The following is a 26,787-nucleotide window of genomic DNA, read 5'->3' as shown; positions in this document are numbered from 1 at the left end:
TGCCCGGGTTTAAGTAGCCCAAGCAATGGAGAGCGAAATAAAATGAGGGGGAGGAATAAAACAGCAGTGTCCCAGGGATCAGCTCTCTGCTCCTGTCTCCAGCTCAGAGCCAGCATTAAACCAGTGGCTGCTACTTCCTCTATCCCCGGGAGCCCTGGGTCGCCCTGCCCAAAGGGTGAACTGCAGAGCAGAAAAGCCACAGCCCTGGGGATAAGGGTGCAGCTCTTTGTTTTCTCTTATTATGAACTAAAAGCAACTCTGTGTCAAAATGCAAATCCTCCGGCTGTCTTAGTGCAAGATCTCTACTAACACCCAAACGGCATTTACTTACTACATTTGTGTGAGTCACTTTGTTATGTGGTTTGTTCTGATCTAGTGTGTGTGTGTGTGTGTGGGGGGGATCTAAGGCCCTGATCCTGCAAGATGACTCCCATCCCAGACAGACCTGCCACGCTGGCACAAGGATCTGCCTGCATGCATCTCATGGCAGACTGGGGCCCTGGGGAGTGCAGGGTGTGAGTGGAAGCTATCAAGTATGAGCTCCTAGAGACTCCAAGAGCGGCACTAAATTATAACACACAGGCCAATGCTGTTGTCTCACTAACACAACCCCTTCACATAATTCAAGGGTAGGAGACATTGCTCAGAACAGGGTGGAGCTTACAGGCTGAGACCTGTTGTTACTGTGCATTTCCCTAGTCCTTGGGGAGACCTAGACATTTGTCGATTCAACCCTTCTGCGGGCAAAGTTTGGGCACAGCGGCTTCCTGGATGGTGGCTAGATTTCATTGCTCTCTGAAGTAATGGAACTGTCCTAAAGATCTAGCACATGCTTTAAACCAGGCACCATTCTCAAGGGAACTACTTTCTGTATCTGTTTTCTTTCAGAATGAAAAAGGCAAACGTTGACCTCACTATGAAAAAGTTTCAAGGTATCTTTAGAAGAAGAAAACAAAACAAAAAAAACACAAAAAAGTTTGAAACTGTTTAACTGCATAATCCCAGCCCCACATCCAGACGGGGAGATTATAAACTGGCGTATGTGTCTTAAATAGTCTTTCTTGTGGATAGCGAGGGCAAATTAAAGTTGGTAGCTTTTCATTTTCAGTCTTTCAACAAGGCTTATTATTGAACAGATCTTAGGCTGTAAATTAACCCTATCCCTAAGGCTGTATAATTTCCATCCTGTGAACTGCAACATGTTTGCTTGTAGCTGCTTGCACAAATGCTTTCTTCTGTGTGTGTAATTCCTTGGGCCCACCTCTGTTTCCTGTTCTGTTTTCTTTAACCCTAATGCTGCCACTCCAGCTGCTGCTTGCCGCTGCATGCCAGGAACTGAACTTCAGAGCAGCCTCAGCCAGGGGGAAGAATGACTAAAGCGTGGAGCTCAATCAGAGCACCTGGCAGGATGCCTGAACAATTCAACATTAGGTCTTTGGCTACCACAAAGATAATGTCATACAACAAAAAGTCTCGGGCATAGAAAAGGAATTTAACCCCTAATATACATAAGCAGGTAGCTTTGCTTGGGACGATTTTGAGCTCTCTCGACCTTTTGGAGCACCCTCAAGCCCAAAGTACAACCCCAGCAGGGAGGACAGCAGCACTTAGCCAGCCTTTGGGTGTACACCAGGGACTACTTGCTTCTTCAGATGTGGGCAGCTTGCTGGGGTTAAAGAGCTCAATCTGATTTGTGTAAAATAGAGTGGGTTTCAGCCACCCTCATCTTCTGTTCAGAGTTGTAGCCTGCAGAGATGACTGATCCCAGCCTGCAATGTTCTACCTTGATTGTGGTGGCTGCTGGGCCGCCAAACAGCAGTGATCTTCAGTCTCTCCTAACTTGAGCTGGATTTGAACCACTGTCCTAGAATTGAAGAGATCTCCATCCTATCACCTAGGTCTTTGAACCAACCAACTTGCCTGATCATGTCACTTTAAAGTTCCAAAAGCAAACCAGTGAGTTAATATTCAGTTAGAGACCAGGCTTATATTCAAAATATACAGGCCCTGCGTTTCAGAGTGCAGTTTGGACTCTCAAGCATTAGCTACCATTTAGCTCTCCACATAGTATAATTTCCTTCTGCAGGTAATCGCATGGATGATTTTTGAGGGTGTAGGTTCGCACCTGCAAAAAAAGGACGCTGGGCTGAAGCCTGGTTGGAAATTGGAACCCTATTAAAGTTATTAAATTGGAAGCAAACCACAGATGCAGATCAGTTGGCATCACGAATGCTATTTCACCTTCCCATGTTGGATTCTAGGAATGGGGTTAATCGGAAGCGTTAGAGCTTAGACTAGTCTAGATGCTGACGTGGCTTTAGGAGGGACTGTAGTCTGACTGATTTTGAACCTTTCGCTGCCTTGCAGGTTCACAGCAGTGTCGTGTTCAGTGGAAGCCATGTGGGTGACCAGTCTTCTGGCCCTCTGTGCCCTAGTGGCTGCAGTGCCCTCGGAAGATAAGAAGCTGAGTGATAAGGCAGCCGCCTTAGCTGACTGCAGCGCAACTCTCGCCTTCAACCTCTACCACACGATGGCTAAAGACAAGAACATGGAGAACATCCTCGTGTCTCCCGTGGTGGTGGCCTCCTCGCTTGGCCTGGTGTCACTCGGTGGCAAGGACACCACAGCCTCTCAAGCCAAGGCCGTGCTCAGCGCCGACAAGCTGAACGACGACTACATTCACGGTGGGCTGTCGGAGCTCCTGAACGAGGTCAGCAACTCCACCGCCCGCAATGTCACCTGGAAGCTCGGGAACCGCTTGTATGGCCCCAGCTCCATCAGCTTTGCTGATGACTTTGTGAAGAGCAGCAAGAAGCACTACAACTATGAACACTCCAAGATCAACTTCAGGGACAAGAGGAGCGCCCTGAAATCCATCAACGAGTGGGCATCCCAGACCACCAATGGCAAGCTCCCAGAGGTCACCACGAATGTGGAGAAGACCGACGGGGCCCTGATCGTCAACGCCATGTTCTTCAAGCGTAAGTTAAATGCCAAGGGTGCTCTAAACTAGTGAGATGAGTGATCAAGTGCAGATGGCACCCGCTAGCCAATAGCGGGCTTCACCTCCTCTTCCTAATCTAGACATAAACGATGCAAAGGGCCTAATTCAGCTCCCATTTGCACTGTTGTAAATCAGTGGAGTTACACAATGGGGCAAGTGAGAGGAGACACAGGCTCAAAGAATTTGCTCAAGTCCTACAGGGAGGGATCGGAGAGATCTTTCCCTCTCCGCTGAAATGCACTGGAGTGAAAAACCGGAGCCATTGGAGCTTGCAACAGAAATCTTATTTTAGGAGTGGAAGTGAATTAGTTTCTCCATCTGAAACTTCAGGAGTTCATATGTTAAATAAATTGGTCCAAATTGATGCCCTGGTAAATAAACTTCAGGCTGCAGGATAGAAGTTTGTTTTGGGGGGTGAGGGGTGGCAAGGAATTTGCTAGTCCCAATCTTGCCCCAAGTTAGCACAACAACAAAAATGGGAATTTTTTTTTAAACTGCAAAGTATCTGTTCTAAAGCCAGAGACAAGACACTGCACTAGACATACCCGTGTTCTCTTTGGTCGAACAAACTGGGGGTTCTGAGATGCTCACCAGTTTAGGGTATTCCTTACGGGGCTACTGGAGTTAAATTTGTGCATGATGACACAGCCTGTTCCCAATTTCTTGTTAACTGATGGGTTCTCCTCCTCCTCCTCCATTATAGCTCACTGGGAGGAGAGGTTCCATCACAAGATGGTGGACAACCGTGGCTTTATGGTGACCCGTTCTTACACAGTGGGAGTTCCCATGATGCACCGCACAGGTAAGTTTTAGCTTTTGCTCCCTGCCCCAAGATCCACTGGACTAAATCCATCATGTTGATTTCCAACAGAGATATTATATTAGCCCAGTTGGTCAGCGTTTCACCTGTTTTTCTTTCCCCAGTAGCCTTTCAGATGAGACAGAACTATGCAGCTTTACTCTTAAATCTTAGGACAAGCAGATGGAATGCCACTTATGTTGGTGGCTTTAGATCTGGACAACTTGTCCATTAGGAAGAGATTCCATAGGGGATCTAGAATTGGGGCATCAAACAGAGATTGGAATAGTAGCAGCTCTCAGTCACTATCCACACTTGTCTACTTTTGGGCCAGTAAACTAGAGAGTCCCCAGATTGCACTCCACTGAAAACATGGGGGAAATTAGCAACAGAATCAGGTGGCTTTATCTGCTTCCCATGGCTCACCATTATTGCCTCTGCTTGCTACTCTTTTTTTCTTTAAAGGTCTGTACAACTACTTTGATGATGAGGCAGAGAAACTTCAGATTGTGGAGATGCCTCTCGCTCACAAACTCTCCAGCATGATCTTCATCATGCCCAATCACGTGGAGCCACTGGAGAGAGTTGAGAAGCTGTTGACCAGAGAGCAACTGAAAACTTGGATCGGCAAGTTGAAGAGGAGAGCCGTGGCCATTTCTCTGCCGAAAGTCAGCTTGGAAGTTAGCCATGATCTTCAGGTAAAGTCTCTCTTGACGCCATAAACCAGACTGGCTGCTATGGGTGGTTCCTGGGTCTTTATCCCACCTTTTGCTTTGAAGGGACAGGTTGGCACATGTAATTTGCTTATGAGCAGAGAAATTTCTGCCAACGTTGGGAAGGTTGTAAGAGACCAGGAGGGTGGGGGAAGAGTGGACCCTGTTATTTCTGCCTTGGGAGCTTCCCTGAGTGGACATATATTCGGATCCCCCTGGCACAACCTATAAGAACTATATTTGAGGAGCCCAGAACAGGAAGATTTGATCATATCTGCATATGTAGTTCTAACCAGATCCCCACTTGAGAAATTCTCTTCTCCAGCCCTGAAAGTAGGGAGTGAAGATGGGGAAATTAGAGGTGTTTTATACACAAGTTGGCTTGCTATACATGGTAAGCTTATTACTTACTAACTGCCCTATTCAGTGGAAACCTAGACTAACACTTCTGCTTAAATGAGTGCCTGGCTCCAAGATGGGCTCTGGGTTTATGGGCTAAACCCAATGTATTGTCATTTTACCCAGCTCGTTTACACTTTTGCAAAAGGGGGAGGAAAATTTCTCCAACTCCCCTGTTCCTTTCAGGATCCAAGGAGCCACGTCCTGCTGTTAACACCCTCAGGTATCTAGACCTATTTCTCGAGCGCCGGGGTATTATTCTGTATTTACACTACTGAGAGCAGAATCTAGCTGGCTGAGCATATGATTGAACATTAGTGTCTTCCTTAGGAGTCTAACCTGCCTGTCTTTCTTCATAGAAACACTTGGTGGACCTTGGCTTGACTGAAGCCATGGACAAGAACAAGGCTGACCTGTCCAAGATTTCAGGCAAGAAAGATCTCTACCTTTCCAACGTCTTCCATGCCGCGGCCCTTGAGTGGGACACTGAGGGGAACCCCTTTGATGCTGACATCTATGGCCGAGAAGAAATGAGGAACCCGAAACTCTTCTACGCCGATCACCCATTCGTCTTTGTGATCAAGGACAATAAAACCAACTCCATTCTTTTCATTGGCAGGCTAGTGAAGCCCAAAGGGGACAAAATGCGCGATGAATTGTAGTTTGAATTTTCAGGTTTTGGCAGGGTTTTTTAAATGGGGAAATGTTCTTTTGTATTCTCTACGAACTGATGGGTGCTAGCTGGACCAGCGTGCATTTTGATGTTAAATCCAGCATACTTTACCTTGCCAGAATATTCCACCAAAAGAAAATGCGTGGGAGGAACAGGGGGGGAGGGAGGGAGGGGGGTGAAAGGCCCAGGAACGATGAGAGGGACCAATTCACTGGGATTCTGTTCCCAATCAGTGGTACATCTGCTGAGATTTTAGGTTATGGTCCGTGTCGTCTTCCTCCTTCCTGCAGTAGAATAAATCCTTATGCCAAGCATGATGGCACCAGCTGCCAGGATGCAAACTGTCAGCTGAGGCCACAGTAAAGGTACCAGCCCACACCGTTGCGTCATAGTCTCTGTTATGCCCCTTGTTCTAGACACATGGAGCGCTGCTTCCCCATCCTTCTTCCCTGATATCTTCCTTCAGGTTTGTGCTTAGGGGACAGCTTGCCTCCTGCCACACATAGATTGTTCCTGGTTCCTTGCACTGTGGGTTTCTTGGCTGAGCTGGAAGCCAGGGGGCCGGTCCCTTTATCTGTTCGCTCCTTGAAGTTCTTCTGCCTGCATCTTGCTTGTTAAAGAGAGGGGCAGGGACTGAGTGTGCTCCCGCTTTGCAATGGAGGCACTGCTGCCAGATGCAGATGTAAGGAGAGAAGTGAGCCTCCAGGAGTTAGTTTAACCATTTTGGATACTTTAGGAGAGGGAAACAGACTGTAAGAGCCATACAAGTCAGTAGGTGCTCTGATGCAGGGGCCCACCTATGAACATAGATACAAGTAGAATTTTCCCTGTACCTTCTAAACCACTTAGCCATGCTCTGAAATGTGTGTTATCTTCCCCCCAAATACTTCCAGTTGAACACAAAGTAAAAACCTCTCCACTCCTTACCCATGGACAGCTGAAATCTTGCAAAAATCTGCTTCTCTGGGAATACTCTATTTAAAAAAAAATCCACCTTAAATCACTCAGCAGTGAGATGTCTCAGCAAAGGGGCCAAGGACAGCATGGGCCATAGAGATTAAAAGACCCTTTTTCAGGTGGTCCCTTCAGCAGAGGTGAGGTGCAGCTGGGGGAGGGGTGATTTGCTCTGCAGCTAGCATGCTCTATCTGCTCTGTGGATCAAGAGGATTTCGGGCTCGGGGGCTACCAAGCAGCCAACTCTCACCAGCACTGGGCCCACCCTCGAAAGGTTTCATTAGCCCCTTAGAAAGGAGGGGAGGAAGTTCATGTCTCTTGGTGCTTCTGTTTCAGTTTGTCAGGATAGACTGGGCAACAAACACAGTTTATATTTTGAAGATTTCTCTCTGCAACTAGAAAGTTAGAGCCCAAACCATCTCCCAAGGGGAAGACTCCTGCTGACACCTCTCAGTGGGAGCTGGCTCAGGCCCTTCATTTCCTTTTTCTAAAATAGGAAGGCTTTAGATCTTCCATAGCCTGGCTTCCTAAAGACCCTTTCTACACATTCCTCTTTCCAAGAGGCTTCACTCCCCAATGGCTGACCTGCCTAGGGCACATAATGTAACATTTGTATTTATAGCTAGGCATTTTTATATTTATTGGTGAGAAGTGGGAAGTCTCATGATCCAACTCCAGCCTAGAGTTGACGGATCAAAGTGAATTTCCTCAAGGGACATTATCAGGTTGAAGCTTGTATTTAAAAAAAAAAAAAAAAAAATGGTCCTGATCCCACAAATTCTTAAGTGTGTGTCTAACACTTCTCTCTCTCTCACTGTCACAGCAAAACTGGCACAAAGGGTTAGATTTTTTTTTTTTCTTCAGTTTAATCTACTTTCTATGTCACTGAAGCTGATTGCAGTTAGGGTGGACAGGGAAACTGGACTGGTTACAGTCACTTTCTAGTCTATTTCACTTTCAGGTTCTCAAGCACAAGCCCAATCCTGCAGCATCTGGATTTCAGAGGCTGACAGAGGTTTAATTGGTAAATTTGACTTCCACAATAGTTTTAAAAAACCCAGCCTTTCCTGTTGATCTGAATTTTGGGTATATACCTAAATCTGGGGGCCAAGATTTGACCTGATCTTGTCTCTTTAAGTAGATGATGTTACAAAAGTAAAGTGAAGCATATATGCCAAAATCACATACAGGTCAGCCCACAGGGCAATGCTGTCCTTAACACCTCGAGTTTGAGTTTTGACAATCATCTCCAACAGGGTGGGGGGTGGGTGAGGCATGGGCATGTATCAGAATGCACAAAATATTGCAGTGTACATGCTCAGACAAATCTGTGCACTGAAACCCATGTCTGTTGCACAATTATACAGGATGGGGGTGGGTGGGAGTGTGGAAAACACACTGGGAGAGTGTCAATTTGCATCATGTGAATGGAAGTGTCAGCTTTTTTCCCCCCTGTTTTGAATTCTTGTATCACAAAACTATGAGTTGTATAATTTTGCAATTAAACTTTTTCAATTAATCTTGGCATGTGTGGTGGGTGCAATTTGTGACCATGAAGGCCTGGATTGTTTGAATCCTTCATTGGCTGTAAGCAATTGGTTCAAGGGGTTTATCTGCAAAACCTCATCTGGGTGTTGAAGCTTGTCCTACAGGTCTCTGCCCTGTCCACTTAAAATCAAACCTGGGTTTATTATTCATCTTGTAATTCAGAATATACCATTCTCCCAACAATCAGAGCAGCACTTTATGAACATTCATTTAGCCTCTCCACTCCTCTGACACAGGGAAACAGCAGAGTGGTTAGTCATCTGCCTTCTGAAGTTAACAGGAGCTGCAACTGCTCAGTGCCTTGACCCTCAGCGTGTGGCTGGAGAAAAGGCAGGCTTTTTTTAAAAAAAAAACAACAAAAACCAAACACAATTACAAAGAAAATATGGTAAAGCCAAGAATAGACCCCTCCCACTGCCTCCATCCTCTGCGTGACCCCATTAGCTGGTAACACCAGCCACATGCTTGAAGCACCCTCAATTCCAACTGAAACAATGGGCAGCCCCCATGCAAACAAGGCAAGATGTATCATTGGTCCACACTTCTACTTTAACCACTGGACACTGCTTGCACACTGTATCACACACCACCCTGTGCTATAATCTGACAGCGCAGATTTTAGCCACAGCGCTTTCCTTGGTGGATGAACCCGCTAGGCTTTGTGTTCTGAGGAAGAATTGAAATGACAGGCAGGTCTGAGAGAATTGAGGTAGGTGAGGGCATCTTTTATTGGACCAACTTCTGTTGGTCTAAGGGACAGGCTGTTGAGTTTATACAACTCTTCTTCAGTTCTAATGCAAAAGGAACAGCAGGGAAAATAGCATGAAGATTACAGTAGGAGGCTATCTGAGGTACTGGAAGAGGAAAGGAGCGCAGAGATGGAGTGGGGCAGGCTAATCTTAAAAGTAGCTGTAAGACAATACCAAAGGGTTTCATGGCTCAACCAGTCACAATTTACAAAGCGAGCTCTTTCTACTCCCAGTCCCCAAAACTCAGCTCTTTTGGACTTGTGTCATCAGGAACTTTCTGCAGATCCCAGGAAGCTTAATAGATTTTAAGGCCACAAAGCACCATTATGCAATCTAGCCTGATGTTCTACATAACAGACACAGCTCACATGCAGCAATTCCTACATCTAGCCCTACAACTCATGCTGAACTGGCCTTTTAGAAAGACTCCCAATCTTGATAGAAAGACTCCAACTGATGAAGAATTTACCACCCATCCCCCGCTTTGATGACCAGTTCTAATGGGTACCACAGTAATACAAATAGTCACCCACACTGTTACAAATGTGTCTTATTTTCAATTTGAATTTTGCTGCTGAATTTCCAGCTCTTGGATGGTGTTATGTTAGGCTTTTCATCTAGCTGACAAAGAGTTCTAGTCTCAGAGTTTAGGTAAAGCCCTGTAGTCCAGACGCAGCCTACACCGACCGTGGTGTTTTCTGTTGCTGCAGGAATACCACGGCTCCCCCAAATGATAGCGAAGCTGAAAGAAGCACTCTTCCAGCAGCGTAGCTGCATGTACCCTGCAGGTTGTATCAGTCAGGGGCATGCTAGCTTCACAGCCTTGCCCAACATTCCTATGCTGGTATTTTCAAGAGCAGGCCAAGCCGTAGGTAACGATTTAGTTCAGGGCTTCTCACAACAAAAATTTTGGTGGCCTCAGACTGCAGCCATCGACTCTTGCTGGTGGTGGCTCTTAGAAATGTTCCTCAAATTATTAACTTAATTAAATATGCACATATTCATGGCCAAATCATTGTAATTGATTGATGTAGGGTTTTTTTTTTTAATTTTATTTTGCAGACTCAATAATGTAGTTGTATTTTGGCGCCCCTGGCAACTCCCCCAGTTCCCCACCTATCACCTCTGGCCCCTGCTGCCTACCCCAGACCTCCACGGCTCCCCATCACCCCTGGCCCCTGCTGCCTACCCCAGACCTCCACAGCTCCCCATCACCCTCCTGGGCACCACTGCTTCCCCCCCATTGCCCCAAGCTCCATCCTGCAGCCTCACACCTCATACTTACACTGCTCCTTGCCACAGCACCTAGTAAGGCTGTCCTTCCTGAAGTCCCTCTGCCCTGAGCTGAGGACCAGAGCCTGCTGTCAGAGCCCCAAGGCTGAAGTGGGGGGTGCTCATGCCCACCCCCAGAGTCCTGAGGCTGAAGACAGGAAGGGAGGGGGAGAAATAGAGTGAAGCCCAGTGCCAGAGCAACTGGGCCTGGCTGAGGCTGCAGGAGGCTGAAGCCTGCTCCCAGAGCAACTGGGTGCTGCAGGGAAGGGCTGCAGCTTTGCCCCCTGCCCCATCTCTGCCCAGGAGACTGTTGTGACTGCAGGAAAGACCCATGGGGCCAGCGTTCCCTTTAATTTTTCCCACCCATGTGTGGAATGAATTTTGCTATGTGCACCAATGTGGAAGTGATGTGACACACATCACCTTCATATTGGTGCACATAAAATGTATGTGGTAGGGCTGGGGCAGAGGGTTGGGGTGCAAGCTCTGGGGTGAAGCCAGAGATGAGGGGTTTGGGGTGCAGGCTGCGATGGGGAGAGAGGACTGCCGCCAGCCCTTTCTCGCCACAGGAGTTTAAGGCTAGAAGGGATCATTAGATTATCTAGTCTGATGGTTTGCAAGAGTAAATCTGTCACTACAGTCATTTAGCAAACACACTGATGCAGTAGGTCTTTTATACATTTGTACAGCAGCCAGGACAAGTACATCTCTCTCCTAATTGGAGCCTCAAGGTACTATTAGAATGCAAACAATAGGATCTATAGTCAACCAAGAGAGCAAACCTGTTAAGATGACAGAAGAATTGCTCTAACTTATTAAAATGAATTTTCTTCAAGAATGGTAAAATTCTCAGCAAATGTATGTATTCAGTGGTTCTGAAACTTAATATTTTTATTAGCATAACTCTAGCAAGCAGGATTGAGATGAATACATTTACAAGAGTAACCGGGTGAAATGCCCAGGCTTGTGTTATACAGGTTATGCTAAAATGTCCCTTCTGGCCCTAAAACGTAGACCAACTACTCTACTGACACCTTCTGGCCACAAAGGCGTTTTTCCTTTTAGAAGTAGTTTACCGTATCTTTATAAGAAATTCTGTTTTTGCAGCACAGGGCAACAATGGGAAGGGTACTAGGGCAGGGTAATCAAGTATTCCTTACTTCCCTAATCCATGGCATCTACCTGGCACTTCCCCTGCATGGCTGTAGCACATAGGGTTTCTTTTAAGCATATGGACCAGTTACAGGCTACTAGTGAAATCCCATTAACCACTCTCTCTTTCCCTCTTTTGATTGCACAACACTTCTGGCTACAGTATTTTTTTTGCACAAGAACAAGGCTCAAGGGGAGTGCTAATGTCCCAGCCCATATGCCCTATATAACACTGGGAGAATTTTCACATTTCAGTATTTCTCATTTTATCACAGCAATATGTAGATTAAGAGGCACCTAAATGAGATAAGAATCAGAGCGCCTACCAGGAATTTATAATGCAGAGTTCAACTATTTATTTCCACTGTGAACCTAAAAACTGTAGGTAGCCTAATGCATTATATCCAGTGTTAGGAATGGATACACACTTTTCAGTCTAACAAATGAAGTTAGCAAAGACATGTGGAATTCATGGTTAAAAGCCTGTTACTGAACTGACTATTATAGCTTCCACAGTGGCGCAAATGTATAGACCAGTGTAAGCTATGCTCCTTGGCTCAAGGCTCTTATATAGGCCTGGATATTATATTTAAGATAGTTGGACAGCCTTGCATAATGTAGCAGAAGCTATTTTAAGTATTATTTTCTTTCGTATACTCCAGTATACCAAATAAGTTTCGGACATGCCCGACTGACAACCCAAGAGCTGATTCTCCAGTGCTCACAGGGGGAGGGAGCACAGCTGCCCTGTAATTGTCTGCTTAGTGCAGGGGTTCTCACAACACTTCTTTTTGTGGTCTAAGTGCGGCCACCAATTCTTGCTGGTGGCCACTCTGACAATTTTTCCTTAAATACTTGATTAACTTTAGAAAAAACATGTTCAAATCATTGTAAATTTATATATATTTATTTACACAGGGCTTTCTGCAAACTCAATAATAAAAATAATTGCAGTGGTCTCCATTTTTTCCTGGACTTACACAGGATTGAAACACAAATAAGGTGCTTTGCATGTTCTTGTTTTTTGTTTTGGTTGCTTTTTAAAAAAAATTAGACCTGGTGGCTAGGAAGTCTGCTGCTGTGAAAAGCCATATTTGTATGTTTGTTACTATCACTTTTCACAGAAGCAGACTTGCTAGCTAGCTGGGAGGCAGCGAAAAAGTGGTATTAACATACAAGTATCACTTTTCACAGCAAATTTACTCAGCCCCAGCAAGTGGAGGAACAAAGTAAGCCCTGGATGGGGAGATAGGCAGAGAGGCAATGAGGGCCAGGGACAACGGAGGGGAGGGGAGGTCAGGGCTGGCACCCGCTGTCGCAGGGCTGGGTCCCAGAGCCCAAAGCCCCACAGCCGGAGCCTGCAGCCCACCACCCTAGGGCTGAAGCCAGAAGTCCAAGCCCCACCACCCCTGGGAAGGTGGGGATCTCACTCTGGCTGCCTGATCCTCCAGCATTTGTGGCTTTGGGGGGGGGGGAAGAGGAGAGAAAGAGAAGGACCCAACCCCTGCTAGTGGTCCTAGAGGAGGGGCCACTGCTCCCCCACCCCCCAAATAATCACCCAGGAATCTGTGGCCGCAAGAAAAGCCTTCAGTGGCCACATTTGAGAAACGCTGGCTAGTGCAGTATCTCTCAGTCATGACCTCTTATTCAAAGACATTTTCACAATCCTTTCATTTACCATAAAAGAGTAAATGTATCAATGATACACCTATGTAATTTGCATGTGCTTGAAGAGGTTGACAAAAGAAACATTGACCTTTATGGGTAAGGGTGTTGTGGGAAGGGGGGGAGCAAGATTTTTCTCTTCGGGTTGCAGTAAGATTTAAAGATTTAATGACCCAATTGCCTTTTGTTCTCCTCACCTACGTTTCATGAATACGTTTTCTCCAACCCCCTGCCAGTTCAGAAACAGTGGTCTTTAACATATACAAGGAGAGTCAGGTTTAAATGAGAGGAAATTCATACCTCCTAACTTGCTGAATTCCCAGAGCAATCTAACGCAAAGACTTAGACCTGGCATACACTACTGTATGCTGAGTAAACACCAATGAAATTCTCGCCAGGGAACAGTTTAGTTGTATTTTCGAATACAGTAAGATCTACTACTTGAGTTTATCCTACAGACCTGGAGCCAGTCCATTAAAAAGGTTTCTTTTGTACAGAGATGATGAAAAAAATCACAACACACTTCAATTCCTATTTTACCGCAAATCCAAATGAAAAAAGCTCTTTCCAGTGCCACGTAGAACCACCTTCAACTCCTAAGAGGTTACAAAAATTTTGCATCTCAGGGTTCATACTGAACTCTCAATTCATTAAAATCTCCAAGAGTTTAAAAAACTGCAAGCCTCAATACACCAAACTCATGTAGCCTCTTTCACAAAATGCTTTTGGGCGTGAACTTTACCGAACACCAAAAAGCAGCTGGCTAACAGCACACAGCAATGCTGAAGTGAAGATGTCTCCAAGTGCATTTCCGCAACTAGGATTAACATCCGCACTGCCGGCCCTTTTTTAAGTCACTTGGCATAAAATCAGTGTCACCGAGGAGTCATAACTCCAATTTAAGGGACATTCGTGAGGCCTACGCACCAGACTGTGGCCAGAGTCAGAGAAGCACACTGACCCGGCCTGATTCTGTTTAGCTTGACATCTGACAGTTCACCCCAAAAGGTGGTAGGAAAAAAAGGAACTTGGGATGGGCAAAATTTCCAGAGAACTTGGAGGCAAAACTTTTAAAGACCTACACTGATCAAAAGAAGAGTCTCCACATTACACTGTCTTTTATGATTTTATTAAGATCCTTTCACGGGCCACAGTCCACCTTCTCCTTCCAAGTGTTGAAAAATCCTACAACAAAAAACAAAACACTTAACGAGAGCACAAATTTCAGTGATCACTGTAAAGTTATTAGTCATCCTGACCCCAAAATATCCTGCTGGTCTGACGCTCCCCTGGACTGCAATCCATTACCAGCCAGGCCACAGCATTCCACCACTGTAACAGATCTAAAACGAGCTCAGGGAGGCGGATTCCTGACATGATTGTGAAAGCAATTGTGGTTTCACTCAGTACAAATGGTCCCCTTTACTTCCCTAGCATTATCCACACACTTGTCATTGCCTCTAATGATCGGTCAGATTACAAATTAAGGGACCAAAGTAATCCAAGCAAATGTAACGAGCGTTAAGTATACTTCGATTTTACAAATAAAATTCCTGAAGCAGGGATCAATGATCCAGTGATTTGTTGTATTTGTTTGTAAACTGCTTCAACAGGAGAAAAAATATCCGGACATGTTTGCAGCTATGACTGAATACACACAGGAACAGAACTATTGAGTGAGATTGTATCATTACAGTCACTGAATAGACCTGCACTTTATTGGTTAAATCTATGAAGTGTTTGAAATCTTAGAACATGAGCTGGTATAAGGAGAAAAGATGGTGCAAATTTTACAGACTGTGGCATAGTATAGGTGTGAACGATACAGGTGCTTTCAGAAGTTTCTGACAGAGAGTTGGGTTCATATCACAAGGCAGGTTATCCCAAGTATACCAGCTGGCAGAAAAGAGGAAAAAGGTCAGGGTAGAGTATCATGGGAAACGTTGGGTAAGGATTCCTAAGAAGTATAACTCAGTTTTCATCCTTGTTGGAATTTCACCGTTAGTGTCTGAGCACTAAGTTTGAGGCCTCTTTTGCTATAACCCTTCTCAGACAAATAACCCAGAAGTGATCAGTCAAGGACTCTGACTCAAGGTCCTGAAATCCATGATATAGAACATAACATGGTACAGGGCACTTGGACAAATATCTCTTTTCAGACTCATCATCATATCTTCACTGAAGGGCTGCCGTTAACTGGTTTAGTAATGCAGCAATGGTATGGAGTTACACAGTGCTCCACCCACCACAATCGCCTCAAACACTTCACAAAACTAGGTTCCTTACCTATTGCCCTTACTTTCCACTCCATCACCCCAGACCCTGCACTGTAGCAACTGACCTTGCAGTCAAAGACTGGGTGCACCCTAGAAATGGAGAGGAACAAATACAGAGCGACAGGATGGTTGGGAGCTACTGATTGAACAGGTCAGTCTTTATAACAGCCCATGTATTTCTGTACTCAACTTTTTAAAATTTTATTTTACATTTGACAGATTAGCAGATTTGTGGCTTAATGCTGATTTTCAAAGCAACATAGGAGCATTATTCCTGAACAGACCAATGGTTTAATGCCCTGCATGTGTCCCATTCTGGCCACAGGGCCACACAGAATTCTTTGGAGAAACTCAGATAATGCATCTAACTTTGTTTGTTCCTGACTCCAGCAGAAGATCAATCTCTACCTCAAAGCATGAGGCTTGGTAGCCCTTACTGTTATCTTTGCTAGAATAAAAATGATCATTTCTGATGGGCATCACACTAGTTTCTACCATTTCAGAGTCACAGATCAAGTCACTTACCCATTATGCAGTGGGAACTGGCTGAGGCATGGCTGGCTGTTCTGGTTTGCCACCCTTCTGCTCTGAGATGGGTGTGGTGGGTAAGATCTCTTCCTTGGGCTCCACAATGCTGACATGGTCTGGCAGCGGTTTCTTGGGTCCAATCTTCCCACTTGGGTCCCAAGGCAACATAATCTTTACTTTAATACCCAGCACACCTGAAAAAAGTGCAATATTGTAACTGTGGTCATTGCATTTAAAGGAGATAAGATGCTCTGTATACATTCAGATGCTGAACTGATACAAGTTCTAAAACATTGCCATGTTTATTCAGTGGGAGCTTCCAACATCCACATAAAACTTACACTTTGGGTAATCTGTACTAGGACTCAGTTATTAGTGTGAATTAACAACACCCTTTAGGCGTACGAAGGCATGGAACAAAACTAGTCCAGTAATTTTCCTTTCATCATTTCATGCACTGCTCTCTCACAAAGTGGGAGCTTTAAGCCCCAGTTTCCTGTGCTAATTTATAAATAGTCTCTGTATCCCTTCTCAGACAAATGCCTCAAAATCATCCAATGAACAGGACACTCTGCTAAGGTAACCTAAGCACAGTACCAAAGAACATGGCACTGAACAGGCTACACTTACACAAGAAATGTCCTTTCTGACTCGTCATCGTATCATCACTGAAGGGATATCAGGTAAGATAACTGCTCTCATCTCATGTTCAAGGACTGTTCGCTCACATGTGACAATCACTTAGTGACCCGAAGAGTAAAAAATAGTTTGCATCCTTTTTGAAGCTTTAATTATATAGACCTGAAAGACTTTTACATTCTTCCTCATGCTTTTTACCATAGGAAAAAATATCAGGACTATCTAGTCTTGCATTTTGTTTCTGCCAGGAGCCCTGGGATGATTAGAGATCTGGGGTGGGACTACTTGGCTTTCAGTGGTATTTTATAAAACCAAAGACATAATTTTATCTCAAATGCTTCTCAGGAACAGGGGTTAAGTAGGTAGCTAACACGTTTTGAACAGTGACTTAAAATCCTTTCTTCTCTCAACTACTTAGATTTCAGTCTCACTAATTCCAGTAGCTCTTCAGTCACCTAGGGCATTGCCCCCACTGCTGGTTGAAGTGAGCCTCCCAGCCCAGGGCGACAGACTCGCGCCAGCAGGGCTCAGCTACACCTGACCCCTACACTTGAGAGCCCAAGTTCCAGCCTCAGCTGCAATATGCACATGGCTACTTTTAGCGCACTAGCTCAAGTCAGTCTACACTGGCTGCAGGAGGATTGATTTAAACCAGAGCGATTTAAACAATTATTTATATCACCAAGTGGAAGGCCTCGATTTAAATCTATTTTAAACAACTTTTCCATTTGTACTTCAGTTCTCTGCTACAGAAAGGTGCACTCTCATTGGTTGATATAACCCTTAATACACGTTTATTTACAACTAGAGCCTTTACACTAGATTTGGTACATCTTTTTGCTACCTAGGAGGCTATACAACAACCAACATTTATTTAAGAATGATTTAGTTTCTAGTTTCAGATTATTAACTGTACGTTTTTAGTATGTTAGAAAGTGGAGAATGATATATTGCTTCTTTACTAGATAATGAACTCGTAGCACAATTTGCGTCAAGCTACATTAGGATGGTAACTGGAATTTAAATACAGAACAGCATACAACACTTATCAGAATACGTTTCACATTTACAACTAAATGATTTATTACACAGAGGAATTCACTGTAGTCAGTGAATTGCACTGATTATTTCAGGTCAGTCAGGGGAAAATTTTCAAGTATGTCTAAGTGAAAGTGACTGGAGCTTAAGATCCTACTCACTAAGTTTCTTGAAAATGACAGTCTTGCAAGTCACTTTGCCAGTGTCTTGTACACACTCGCACCGCTCCTAGGGCCCCCACAGGATCAAGCCCTTACTATAGTTCATTACCAGTTGTGCCATGTTTATAAAGCATGACCTCAAAAGTTAGATGTTTTCCTGGATTTCTTTCTTTATATAGAAAGGCAGCCTTAACTCAACTACAGGCTCATGTATTCAGAATATTTATTTATTTAAAATGTTTTAAGAGAGTACAACAAATTTAGGCCTTAAAATATTTTGTATTAAATTCAGATTTCATTTCATTTCAAACAGGATTAAAAATAAAATAAAATAATAAAAAAAATCAAGCCAACTAAAAAAAAATTTAAAAAAATCACTCTTATTTTTAGTCACACTGCCAGTCTGGGAGTTTTACTCCTGGCTGCAGTGTAGAGACACCCTTGCAGCACAGGTACTCAACCTGGGATCGCAAACCAGCTTGCCCTGCCTTTCTTTATGGCTAGATGGGAGAGTCCCAGAACTTTCTGTTGTCACATCGGATTATCACACGGAAAAGGCTGAGAACAACTGTTCTAGAGAATCCTCCAACAAAAATGCTACAATCCAACCTCAGTATTTCTGAAACAAAAGTCCTTGCAGGCCTCCTTTATCTCTTGAAGCATAAAAGCTCATTTTCCTTTTGCAGCTCACTTTTAAAGTCCATGTCTGATCATCAAGCCTTACATCAAGAGACAGCAGAGTCTAGCTTGCTGGAAAACCTGACTGCCAGTTACTGTGTAAACTCGGGCAAGTCCCACTTTCCCCATCTGCATGATTGGGATAATATTGTCCTATCTCCTCCCAAAGGGATTACAGGAACAATCTATACAGCACTGTGAAAAATGTATGTATTTTCTGGGCTAACGATTAGAAACTTTGAATATAGATGTATACATATCCAAAGTGACTGACTAACTGATAGGCAATGCTGCTGCAGGAAAACACAACCAGCTGATGTGCTGACCCATAGTACGGTACTACTAAGCACCAGTCATAACTTGCTAACTAGGAATTTTACTGGCAGCTGAAGACAGTTTAACGTGTATTTCCAATTTATTTATATAGGACAAGAGCAGACGATGCGCCACATTAGACAAAATGTGTGAAACAGAAGACAGCCCCAGACTGTAAGGGCTTGTAATTTCAAAAGGCAAAACAGCATTACAAGTACCAGGAACTAGCAGCAGTTAGAGCTGAATACTCTGCGCAACAGAAAATGCACTGCAATTCTGGGAGTGACCACTCCTGTAGCTGTCAGACAGCAGGGACGCTGCCAAGGAGCAGCAGAGTGGCAGCACTTAGGATTGTCTGGTACTAAGTGCGAATACAGGGAGCCAGCCAATTGCAAGGGGATACATATTCCAAACACTCACCCTGCCTGAGGAGGACGTGGCGCACAGCTGTATCGACATAGTAGTTTACTGGATCTCCACTGTGGATCATCAGGCCATCCACAAACTTCATAGACTTGGCTCGCTGGCCTCTGAGTTTACCAGACACCACCACCTCACAACCCTTAGCACCACTCTCCATGATGAAGCGGAGGACGCCATAGCAGGCTCTTTGGGGAGTGAAAAGAGCTACTCAGTGGTTGTAGAGAGCACTGTGTACTGCACAAGTAGAGGATATGGCTGTGGAATGTGCCAACTAAACCCTCCATAACCATCAAATTCCGATCCAAAAATCCAGCTCTCGTTAAAGGTAAGTTTCACCAAAGGGGACTGTTGCAGCATTGTCAGCCCCACAGCCTTGTTCACTTTTACGCAATTTTTCTAATAATTTCACTCCAGAGTTCCAAGAGTGGGAATTCTGTGCCTGCTTCACCTTATGCTTAGATGTTATGGGCATTGTGCACTGCTCAGCACAATGGGCTCTGGTTGCTACTACATGTAATTACATAAAATAAAAGCACTGGACAGCCTATTGAGGTGGAAAATTCTGGCTCTCCATCCCTTCTCAGACAAATGCCTCTAAATCATTCACTGAACAGGACCATCCTGCCAAGGAACCCAAGCGCAGCATCACAGAACATGACACTACAAAGGGTACACTTAACAGGATACATATCCCTTTTCTGACTCGTCATCGTATCATCACTGAAGGGATCTTAACATGTGAGACCACAGGTCATTTAAACCACAATTCATTTCCTACACAGCTTTGTTTGAGACCGAAACGCCATCTTTGCTAATATTTCGCCCCCACCATTCCAAATAAATGGGTGTAAATATAAGCTTTTCATGTTTGACTTAGCCTGCACTCTCTTACTAATCCCCTCAGTAACAGGGCAAGTTCTATATTAAAACTAATAGCGAATTTTATTGCCAATTGTGACAGCCCTAAACAAATCATGTTTTATTTAATACTTAGTTATGCTATGTGCTATCAACAGCCTTGTGTTTAAACACAACACAGAAATGGCAGTTCAAATAAACTAATTAAAATTTGTTTTAAGTTTGCTGGAGTGTAACAGTGGCTTTTTTTTTTTTTTAAAAAAAAAAATCTACTTTTGAAATAAGAAATCTACCAGAGTACTTCTGGCATCTTAGAGACTAACAAATTTATTTGTTGCATCCGATGAAGCGAGCTGTAGCTCACGAAAGCTTAGAGACTAACAAATTTATTTGAGCATAAGCTTTCGTGAACTACAGCTCACTTCATCGGATGCAACAAATAAATTTGTTAGTCTCTAAGGTGCCACAAGTACTGCTTTTCTTTTTGCGGATACAGACTAACACGGCTGCTACTCTGAAATTTACCACCTAGATAATTAATATTCAGGAAAAATTAGATAATATCACTTTACAGCTTTATTCTGTCAATCCTAACTTAACCTGCATAATGCATGCATTAGTCCCAGTCCACAAACACAGTGGTTAAAGAATTTTCCTCAAAGCCACAGAGCAAGTGTCAGAGCTGGGATCAGAACCCACAGTGCTCCCAGTCACTTTACTCTTTTACATCTACAGACCATTTTATTACACTTCTGCACTTACCGACGCACTGCTAAACCTCCCAGAAGTTTGTAACGCAAGGATTCTGCTTGGGCAATAGCACAAAGACCTCTTGTGGCCACCTTCTCAGCATAGAGCTACAAAACAAGGAACAAGTGCTCAGAAACAGTTACAACAGTGAAGGTTAGCAGACTTCATGCATATAGATAACAGGAGCCTCAACTGCCCTCTGTGCTCCCCTCTCCTTTGCATCCAGTAACCCACTAAGTTCCTTGATACTTACATACCTGCTGGATCTTTACCCTTAGACAACAGATTGTGGTGCTTTGGTGTTTGTCCTCTGCTCCTCATGTTGAGCTGAGACATCCTAGTGATGCTCCTTTGAAAACCAAGGCACCATTAAGGCATGCTTGGTGCAGTCCTGGAGGTGCAATCCTACCAAGCCAGCCCAGAACGTTAGACAGCCCAGAATGTTAGACAGCCCTGGAGGTGCAATCTTCCAGAGGTGTCCAACTATGGACAGCGCTGGTGATGCATCCTGCAGGGTGGCTATGGTATGCTGGGCTGTGCTTGGAGGAGCATCCTACCAGACATGCCCAGCACTCTGGGACAATTGAAAGCTTAATAAAGAGATCACAGTCAGAAAGTGAGGTTGAAAGTGTAATGTCCTAAGCAAAGCACAGGACAAAAGTCAACATGGTCACAGTCACCTGGCAATTTCTCCCACTGAAGTTTAATCAAAGTTCCATAAAACAATTAGCTTTGTGTGATGGGGAAAAGAAAGCTAAGAATCGCATTAACACAGATCCTACCAGCAGCAGCATCTCCAACAGTAGCTAGCAGCAGATTCTTTAGAGGAAACATGGTAGGCAACTATGTAATAGCCTCCAGAGAGGAAAAGTTTCTTCCTAAACTCCATCAGATAACAGTTTTTGCTCTTACAAATGGACCCAGTTTTACAGTCCTTGCAAACTCTGTTTTAATTCTTACTGCTGTACTCTGGATGCTGTTACCCATCACAATCTAGGCCTCAAAGGTACCTTGTGACAATGAGTTTCACAAACTAGTTACAATAATCAGCAGCAGTGGTTCTCAAAACTTTCATACTGGTGACCCCTTTCACATAGCAAGCCTCCGAGTGCGACCCCCCCTTATGCATTAATAACATTTTTATATATATTTAACACCATTATAAATGCTGGAGGCAAAGTGGGATTTGGGGTGGAGGCTGACACCTTGCAACCCCCTGAGGGGTCCCGACCCGCAGTTTGAGAACCCCCGACCAACAGAAGCCATCAGTTTTGCATGAAGTAAAAGACAAGAACCGGTAGCACTAGCTAACAAGGATCCATTCTAACTCAAACCTGCTACAGGTCATAATACATTCCCCATTTTTGGTCTTCTAGCACCAATGCATCTCCATTGCTGGTGAGAAAAAGTGAAAATCTAATGCCTCATATCCAATACTATTAAACCTTACTTGTGATGACTGTTGATAACACATATGCAGACAGATGTGTGACTTAAATTGTTGTCACATTAAATTAATGCCTTTTCTAGACCTGATGTAATCAAAAGCAACATCAAGGCTCATTTTAAAGTATCATCAGAAAATGAGACAATAAAAAGAGAAAAGCCACTTACCTCAACGCTTCCTTCAGGAAATCCAAACCTTTTCTGTACAACAGCAGTCAGCTCACGGATTCGGCGTCCCTTCTCACCAAGAACGTTTTGTGTTCTGAATAAAGTAAACACGTTTATTGAAATCTGTAGCTGTGAAGTAAAACCTATTTGAGGATTTAATTTTTTCTCCATGCCAATGTACCAGTCTTACTACAGTATATTTCTGTGCCAAGTCTAGTTTTAAATGACCGACTAAATGGGGATTACAATCATTCCCAGAGACAATTCCACAGTCTACCCTCATCACAAGGAAGTTTCCCCTAATATATGGGCACTTATTCACCATTTCTTAATTTCATTCACATTTTCTGGTTACCATCTTTCCAAAGAAATACGGTCACGTATAGCAGGATTATACACAAGTGTCACAGATTCTGGCTACTGATGAACGCTGTGAAAGAATAAGAAGCAAGTTTCAATTACCTGGTAGCAAGGATGATAATTTCAGTCCTCGTTGGAGTAACTCGGACCTCTACTCCAGAGTATCCATCTTCAGCCAACTCACGAGTCAGAAACTCATTTAGCTCAGCTTTGAAGATACCATCAGCGACAAACTAAAACAGAAAACAGAACAAGTCAAGCTATGTTTAACAGTTCACAAATAAGTTTTCTAAGTAAAGTTTCATTGCTGGTTGAAGGTGCTGGCTGAACAGCTCAGAGTCTACATTTATCTTCACAGAACAGCAAAAACACTCCCTATGCAAGGCCAAATTTGTCTCAACCCTGCTTTAGAGACTACACTTCTAACATCAGTGTAATCCCTTAATAATGATCAGACCAAGACTTCAAACAAATCCAGCTAAAACCAAGCTCAAAACTGGCTGATAAAACCATGCTTTGTTTCACTTTTCCAAATGGTAGCTCTTCCTAGCCAGTGTGAATTTTAAGAAGTTAATTATTTCAGACTACCCCTAATCAATAAGTAGTTTTACTGCTTAAACCCGGGCCCTGACCCTGAAAACACTTGACAGGAAACATTACACCTGGTTACAAGTTTGGCATGATTTGATCCCTACTTTGCATCTGTGTTAGTTATGGACGTCAGAGGGTTTCACACCAGGTTACTAGCCCTGGGGTGACCAAGGCCTTAACCCTACGTGTCTCCACTTCTGATAAGCTCCGCAGACCAAACTCACTGGAAATCTGAGTTTTACTCTGCCAGCTCCAGGGCCCACTTTATGAAACGCTGTCTAGCTGTTCTGCTGCAGGGAGGAAACACTGTCTGGCTGTTCTGCTGCAGGGAGGAAAGAGCGAAAGGTTTATACGCTCTGATAGGACACCGGCCCTCGCCCCAAGGGGCCTGAAACCCGCTTCCCCAACGCGGGGACCCTCTGCCCAGGGGCCAAGCGCGGAGCGGAGCCCTGGCCTCTACGCAAGCGGGAACGAGCAGCTGCTTTCAGCCACGCGGGCGGCTCGACTCTCCTGCCAGCGGCCGCCCCGGGAGCGGGGCGCTTCCGGGCCGCCTCCCCGGCGCCTCCTTCCAGCCCCGCACAGGCTCCGCGCCGCGGGCTGGGGAGCCGGCCTCCCCCAGGCCCCAGCCCCACGCGCCGCAGGGAGCCGCCATGTTGCGCCCGGCCGGGCCCGGCCTTTCATCCGTCTCCATCCGCCCCCGCCGCCGCCCCGGCAGCCCCGCCCCGCTGCCCGGGCCCTGCCGGGCGCTCCCCGGCTCCCAGCCCGGCCGCTGTGGCCGGGCTCCGCGGCCGCTGGGGGCCGCCCGCCGCGCTCACCTTGCGCTTCTTGGAGATCTGCACCGCCATCTTGCGTCGCGCCGCCCCGGCGAAAGGAAGAGGCCCCCCCGCCCGGGGGAGGATATAAGGTCCCCTGGCCACTTGCCATTGGGCCGCGGCCGGTCACGTGGGCTCGCAGGGGCGGTTGGGAAATGTAGTCTTCCTCAGGAACAGCCCCCCCCGCCGTGCTCTGAGGGCAGGGGGTCAGGGCTTGTGTCCGCTCGCGCCGGTACCACACTCACTAGGGACAGGTGTGGGTCTTTCAGGCCAAAGCGCTGTGTGGACACTCTTACTCCAGATTAACTGGGGGTCTGCAATATAAAGTGAAGTTGGCGTAAATTACCACGCACCGACCTATCGAGGCACACGGACGCATCTCCCTGCATGTTCCTTCCCGGCCGCCGTAAGAGCTCGGAGACAGCGGCACAGTAACCCCACCTCCCTGACCGGCACGAAGCCATGGTGTACGAGTGAGCACGGCGCGGTGCAAGTCTCGACCTAACTGTCCTCCAGCACTTCGTGAACTCCACGGCCCAGGGGGCACGGACAACAGAAGCCGCCCTGCGCTTTAAACACCCCCTTCCCCCCCCACACACATTAGTGAAATGTCTTTTCCCTAGCAAGCACACGTTAGCAGCTCTCTCTTCTCATGTGTGACTGCTCAGCCAACCATGCCAGCTCCACCCACCAGACACGCTCCGAGCCGGTGTAGACAAGAGATAGTCTTGGGCCTGTGAGGAGAAGAGGCCGTGCTGACACAGCTCCAGACCAGCCCCAGCAACATGGACATCTATGCGCATATTGCACGAGGGATGCAGACAAAGGGGTATGACAGGGACCAGCGGCATTGCCACGTGAACACGAAGGAACTGCAGCAGGCGTACCACAAGGGCAGGGAGCACAGCAATCGTTCGGAGTCTGAGCCCCAGACAGTCTTCTTTTACAATGACCTGCATGCCGTACTTGGCGGAAACTCCCCCAGCACCCCACAGATCACCATGGATACCTCAGCAGAGCCTGAGATAGAGACCTCTACTGTGTACAGCCAGGAGGAAGAGGGTGGAGATACTGTAGGGAGACCAGGTGACCGGATTTTGAATCATAGAATCATAGAATATCAGGGTTGGAAGGGACCCCTGAAGGTCATCTAGTCCAACCCCCTGCTCGAAGCAGGACCAATTCCCAGTTAAATCATCCCAGCCAGGGCTTTGTCAAGCCTGACCTTAAAAACTTCCAAGGAAGGAGATTCCACCACCTCCCTAGGCAACGCATTCCAGTGTTTCACCACCCTCTTAGTGAAAAAGTTTTTCCTAATATCCAATCTAAACCTCCCCCACTGCAACTTGAGGCCATTACTCCTCGTTCTGTCATCTGCTACCATTGAGAACAGTCTAGAGCCATCCTCTTTGGAACCCCCTTTCAGGTAGTTGAAAGCAGCTATCAAATCCCCCCTCATTCTTCTCTTCTGCAGGCTAAACAATCCCAGCTCCCTCAGCCTCTCCTCATAAGTCATGTGTTCTAGACCCCTAATCATTTTTGTTGCCCTTCGCTGGACTCTCTCCAATTTATCCACATCCTTCTTGTAGTGTGGGGCCCAAAACTGGACACAGTACTCCAGATGAGGCCTCACCAATGTCGAATAGAGGGGGACGATCACGTCCCTCGATCTGCTCGCTATGCCCCTACGTATACATCCCAAAATGCCATTGGCCTTCTTGGCAACAAGGGCACACTGCTGACTCATATCCAGCTTCTCGTCCACTGTCACCCCTAGGTCCTTTTCCGCAGAACTGCTGCCTAGCCATTCGGTCCCTAGTCTGTAGCGGTGCATTGGATTCTTCCGTCCTAAGTGCAGGACCCTGCACTTATCCTTATTGAACCTCATCAGATTTCTTTTGGCCCAATCCTCCAATTTGTCTAGGTCCTTCTGTATCCTATCCCTCCCCTCCAGCGTATCTACCACTCCTCCCAGTTTAGTATCGTCCGCAAATTTGCTGAGAGTGCAATCCACACCATCCTCCAGATCATTTATGAAGATATTGAACAAAACCGGCCCCAGGACCGACCCCTGGGGCACTCCACTTGACACCGGCTGCCAACTAGACATGGAGCCATTGATCACTACCCGTTGAGCCCGACAATCTAGCCAGCTTTCTACCCACCCTATAGTGCATTCATCCAGCCTATACTTCCTTAACTTGCTGACAAGAATACTGTGGGAGACCGTGTCAAAAGCTTTGCTAAAGTCAAGAAACAATACATCCACTGCTTTCCCTTCATCCACAGAACCAGTAATCTCATGATAAAAGGCGATTAGATTAGTCAGGCATGACCTTCCCTTGGTGAATCCATGCTGGCTGTTCCTGATCACTTTCCTTTCATGCAAGTACTTCAAGATTGATTCTTTGAGGACCTGCTCCATGATTTTTCCAGGGACTGAGGTGAGGCTGACTGGCCTGTAGTTCCCAGGATCCTCCTTCTTCCCTTTTTTAAAGATTGGCACTACATTAGCCTTTTTCCAGTCATCCGGGACTTCCCCGGTTCGCCACGAGTTTTCAAAGATAATGGCCAATGGCTCTGCAATCACAGCCGCCAATTCCTTCAGCACTCTCGGATGCAACTCGTCCGGCCCCATGGACTTGTGCACATCCAGCTTTTCTAAATAGTCCCTAACCACCTCTATCTCCACAGAGGGCTGGCCATCTCTTCCCCATTTTGTGATGCCCAGCGTAGCAGTCTGGGAGCTGTCCTTGTTAGTGAAAACAGAGGCAAAAAAAGCATTGAGTACATTAGCTTTGAGTGGAACACCTGGT

General features: G+C 45.6%; 2 protein-coding genes and 2 non-coding genes across 5 annotated transcripts; 1 reads left to right on the top strand and 3 right to left on the bottom strand.

Moving 5' to 3' along the window:
* Positions 1 to 897: 897 nt before the first annotated feature.
* SERPINH1 (serpin family H member 1) lies at positions 898 to 5,711 on the top strand. The gene is made up of 5 exons (XM_077841809.1): positions 898 to 932; positions 2,368 to 2,981; positions 3,708 to 3,806; positions 4,269 to 4,501; positions 5,275 to 5,711. Exons 2-5 carry the CDS (start codon positions 2,399 to 2,401, stop codon positions 5,575 to 5,577), a joined length of 1,218 nt encoding a protein of 405 aa, XP_077697935.1. The 5' UTR covers positions 898 to 932; positions 2,368 to 2,398; the 3' UTR covers positions 5,578 to 5,711.
* Positions 5,712 to 14,041: 8,330 nt separating this feature from the next.
* RPS3 (ribosomal protein S3) lies at positions 14,042 to 24,063 on the bottom strand. 2 transcript variants are annotated; one of them, XM_077841111.1, is made up of 7 exons: positions 23,975 to 24,063; positions 22,671 to 22,801; positions 22,209 to 22,302; positions 20,607 to 20,701; positions 18,984 to 19,171; positions 15,730 to 15,926; positions 14,042 to 15,294 (listed from the first exon to the last, which is right to left on the bottom strand). In XM_077841111.1, the coding sequence occupies exons 1-6, from the start codon at positions 24,002 to 24,004 to the stop codon at positions 15,733 to 15,735; spliced, it is 732 nt and encodes a 243-aa protein (XP_077697237.1). In that variant the 5' UTR covers positions 24,005 to 24,063; the 3' UTR covers positions 14,042 to 15,294; positions 15,730 to 15,732. The 2 variants fall into 2 exon arrangements, with proteins under 2 accessions (XP_077697237.1, XP_077697158.1); XM_077841032.1 differs by having other exon boundaries at positions 14,042 to 14,113.
* Positions 16,259 to 16,406, bottom strand: LOC144259779 (small nucleolar RNA SNORD15). The gene has a single exon (XR_013344912.1). It is a non-coding gene; the product is annotated as a small nucleolar RNA SNORD15 (small nucleolar RNA).
* LOC144259780 (small nucleolar RNA SNORD15) lies at positions 19,562 to 19,712 on the bottom strand. Its single transcript, XR_013344913.1, has one exon. It is a non-coding gene; the product is annotated as a small nucleolar RNA SNORD15 (small nucleolar RNA).
* Positions 24,064 to 26,787: the final 2,724 nt, after the last annotated feature.

This window comes from Eretmochelys imbricata, chromosome 1, assembly GCF_965152235.1.
Source record: "Eretmochelys imbricata isolate rEreImb1 chromosome 1, rEreImb1.hap1, whole genome shotgun sequence".
In the NCBI taxonomy this organism is placed as follows: Eukaryota; Metazoa; Chordata; order Testudines; family Cheloniidae; genus Eretmochelys; species Eretmochelys imbricata.
The sequence above is the reverse complement of the archived record's forward strand: the minus strand, read 5'-3'. Positions and strand labels throughout refer to the sequence as shown.

Bases quoted from the DNA above. Each gene is read 5' to 3' on its own strand.
- SERPINH1 (XM_077841809.1), top strand. From the start codon at position 2,399: ATGTGGGTGACCAGTCTTCTGGCCCTCTGTGCCCTAGTGGCTGCAGTG. The intron at 3,807-4,268 runs GTAAGTTTTAGC...TTTTCTTTAAAG, and splicing joins TCCCATGATGCACCGCACAG to GTCTGTACAACTACTTTGAT. The intron at 4,502-5,274 runs GTAAAGTCTCTC...CTTTCTTCATAG, and splicing joins AAGTTAGCCATGATCTTCAG to AAACACTTGGTGGACCTTGG.
- RPS3 (XM_077841111.1), bottom strand. From the start codon at position 24,004: ATGGCGGTGCAGATCTCCAAGAAGCGCAAG. The intron at 20,702-22,208 runs GTAAGTGGCTTT...CTTGTTTTGTAG, and splicing joins TTCCTGAAGGAAGCGTTGAG to CTCTATGCTGAGAAGGTGGC. The intron at 15,927-18,983 runs GTGAGTGTTTGG...CACTTTTTTCAG, and splicing joins CCACGTCCTCCTCAGGCAGG to GTGTGCTGGGTATTAAAGTA.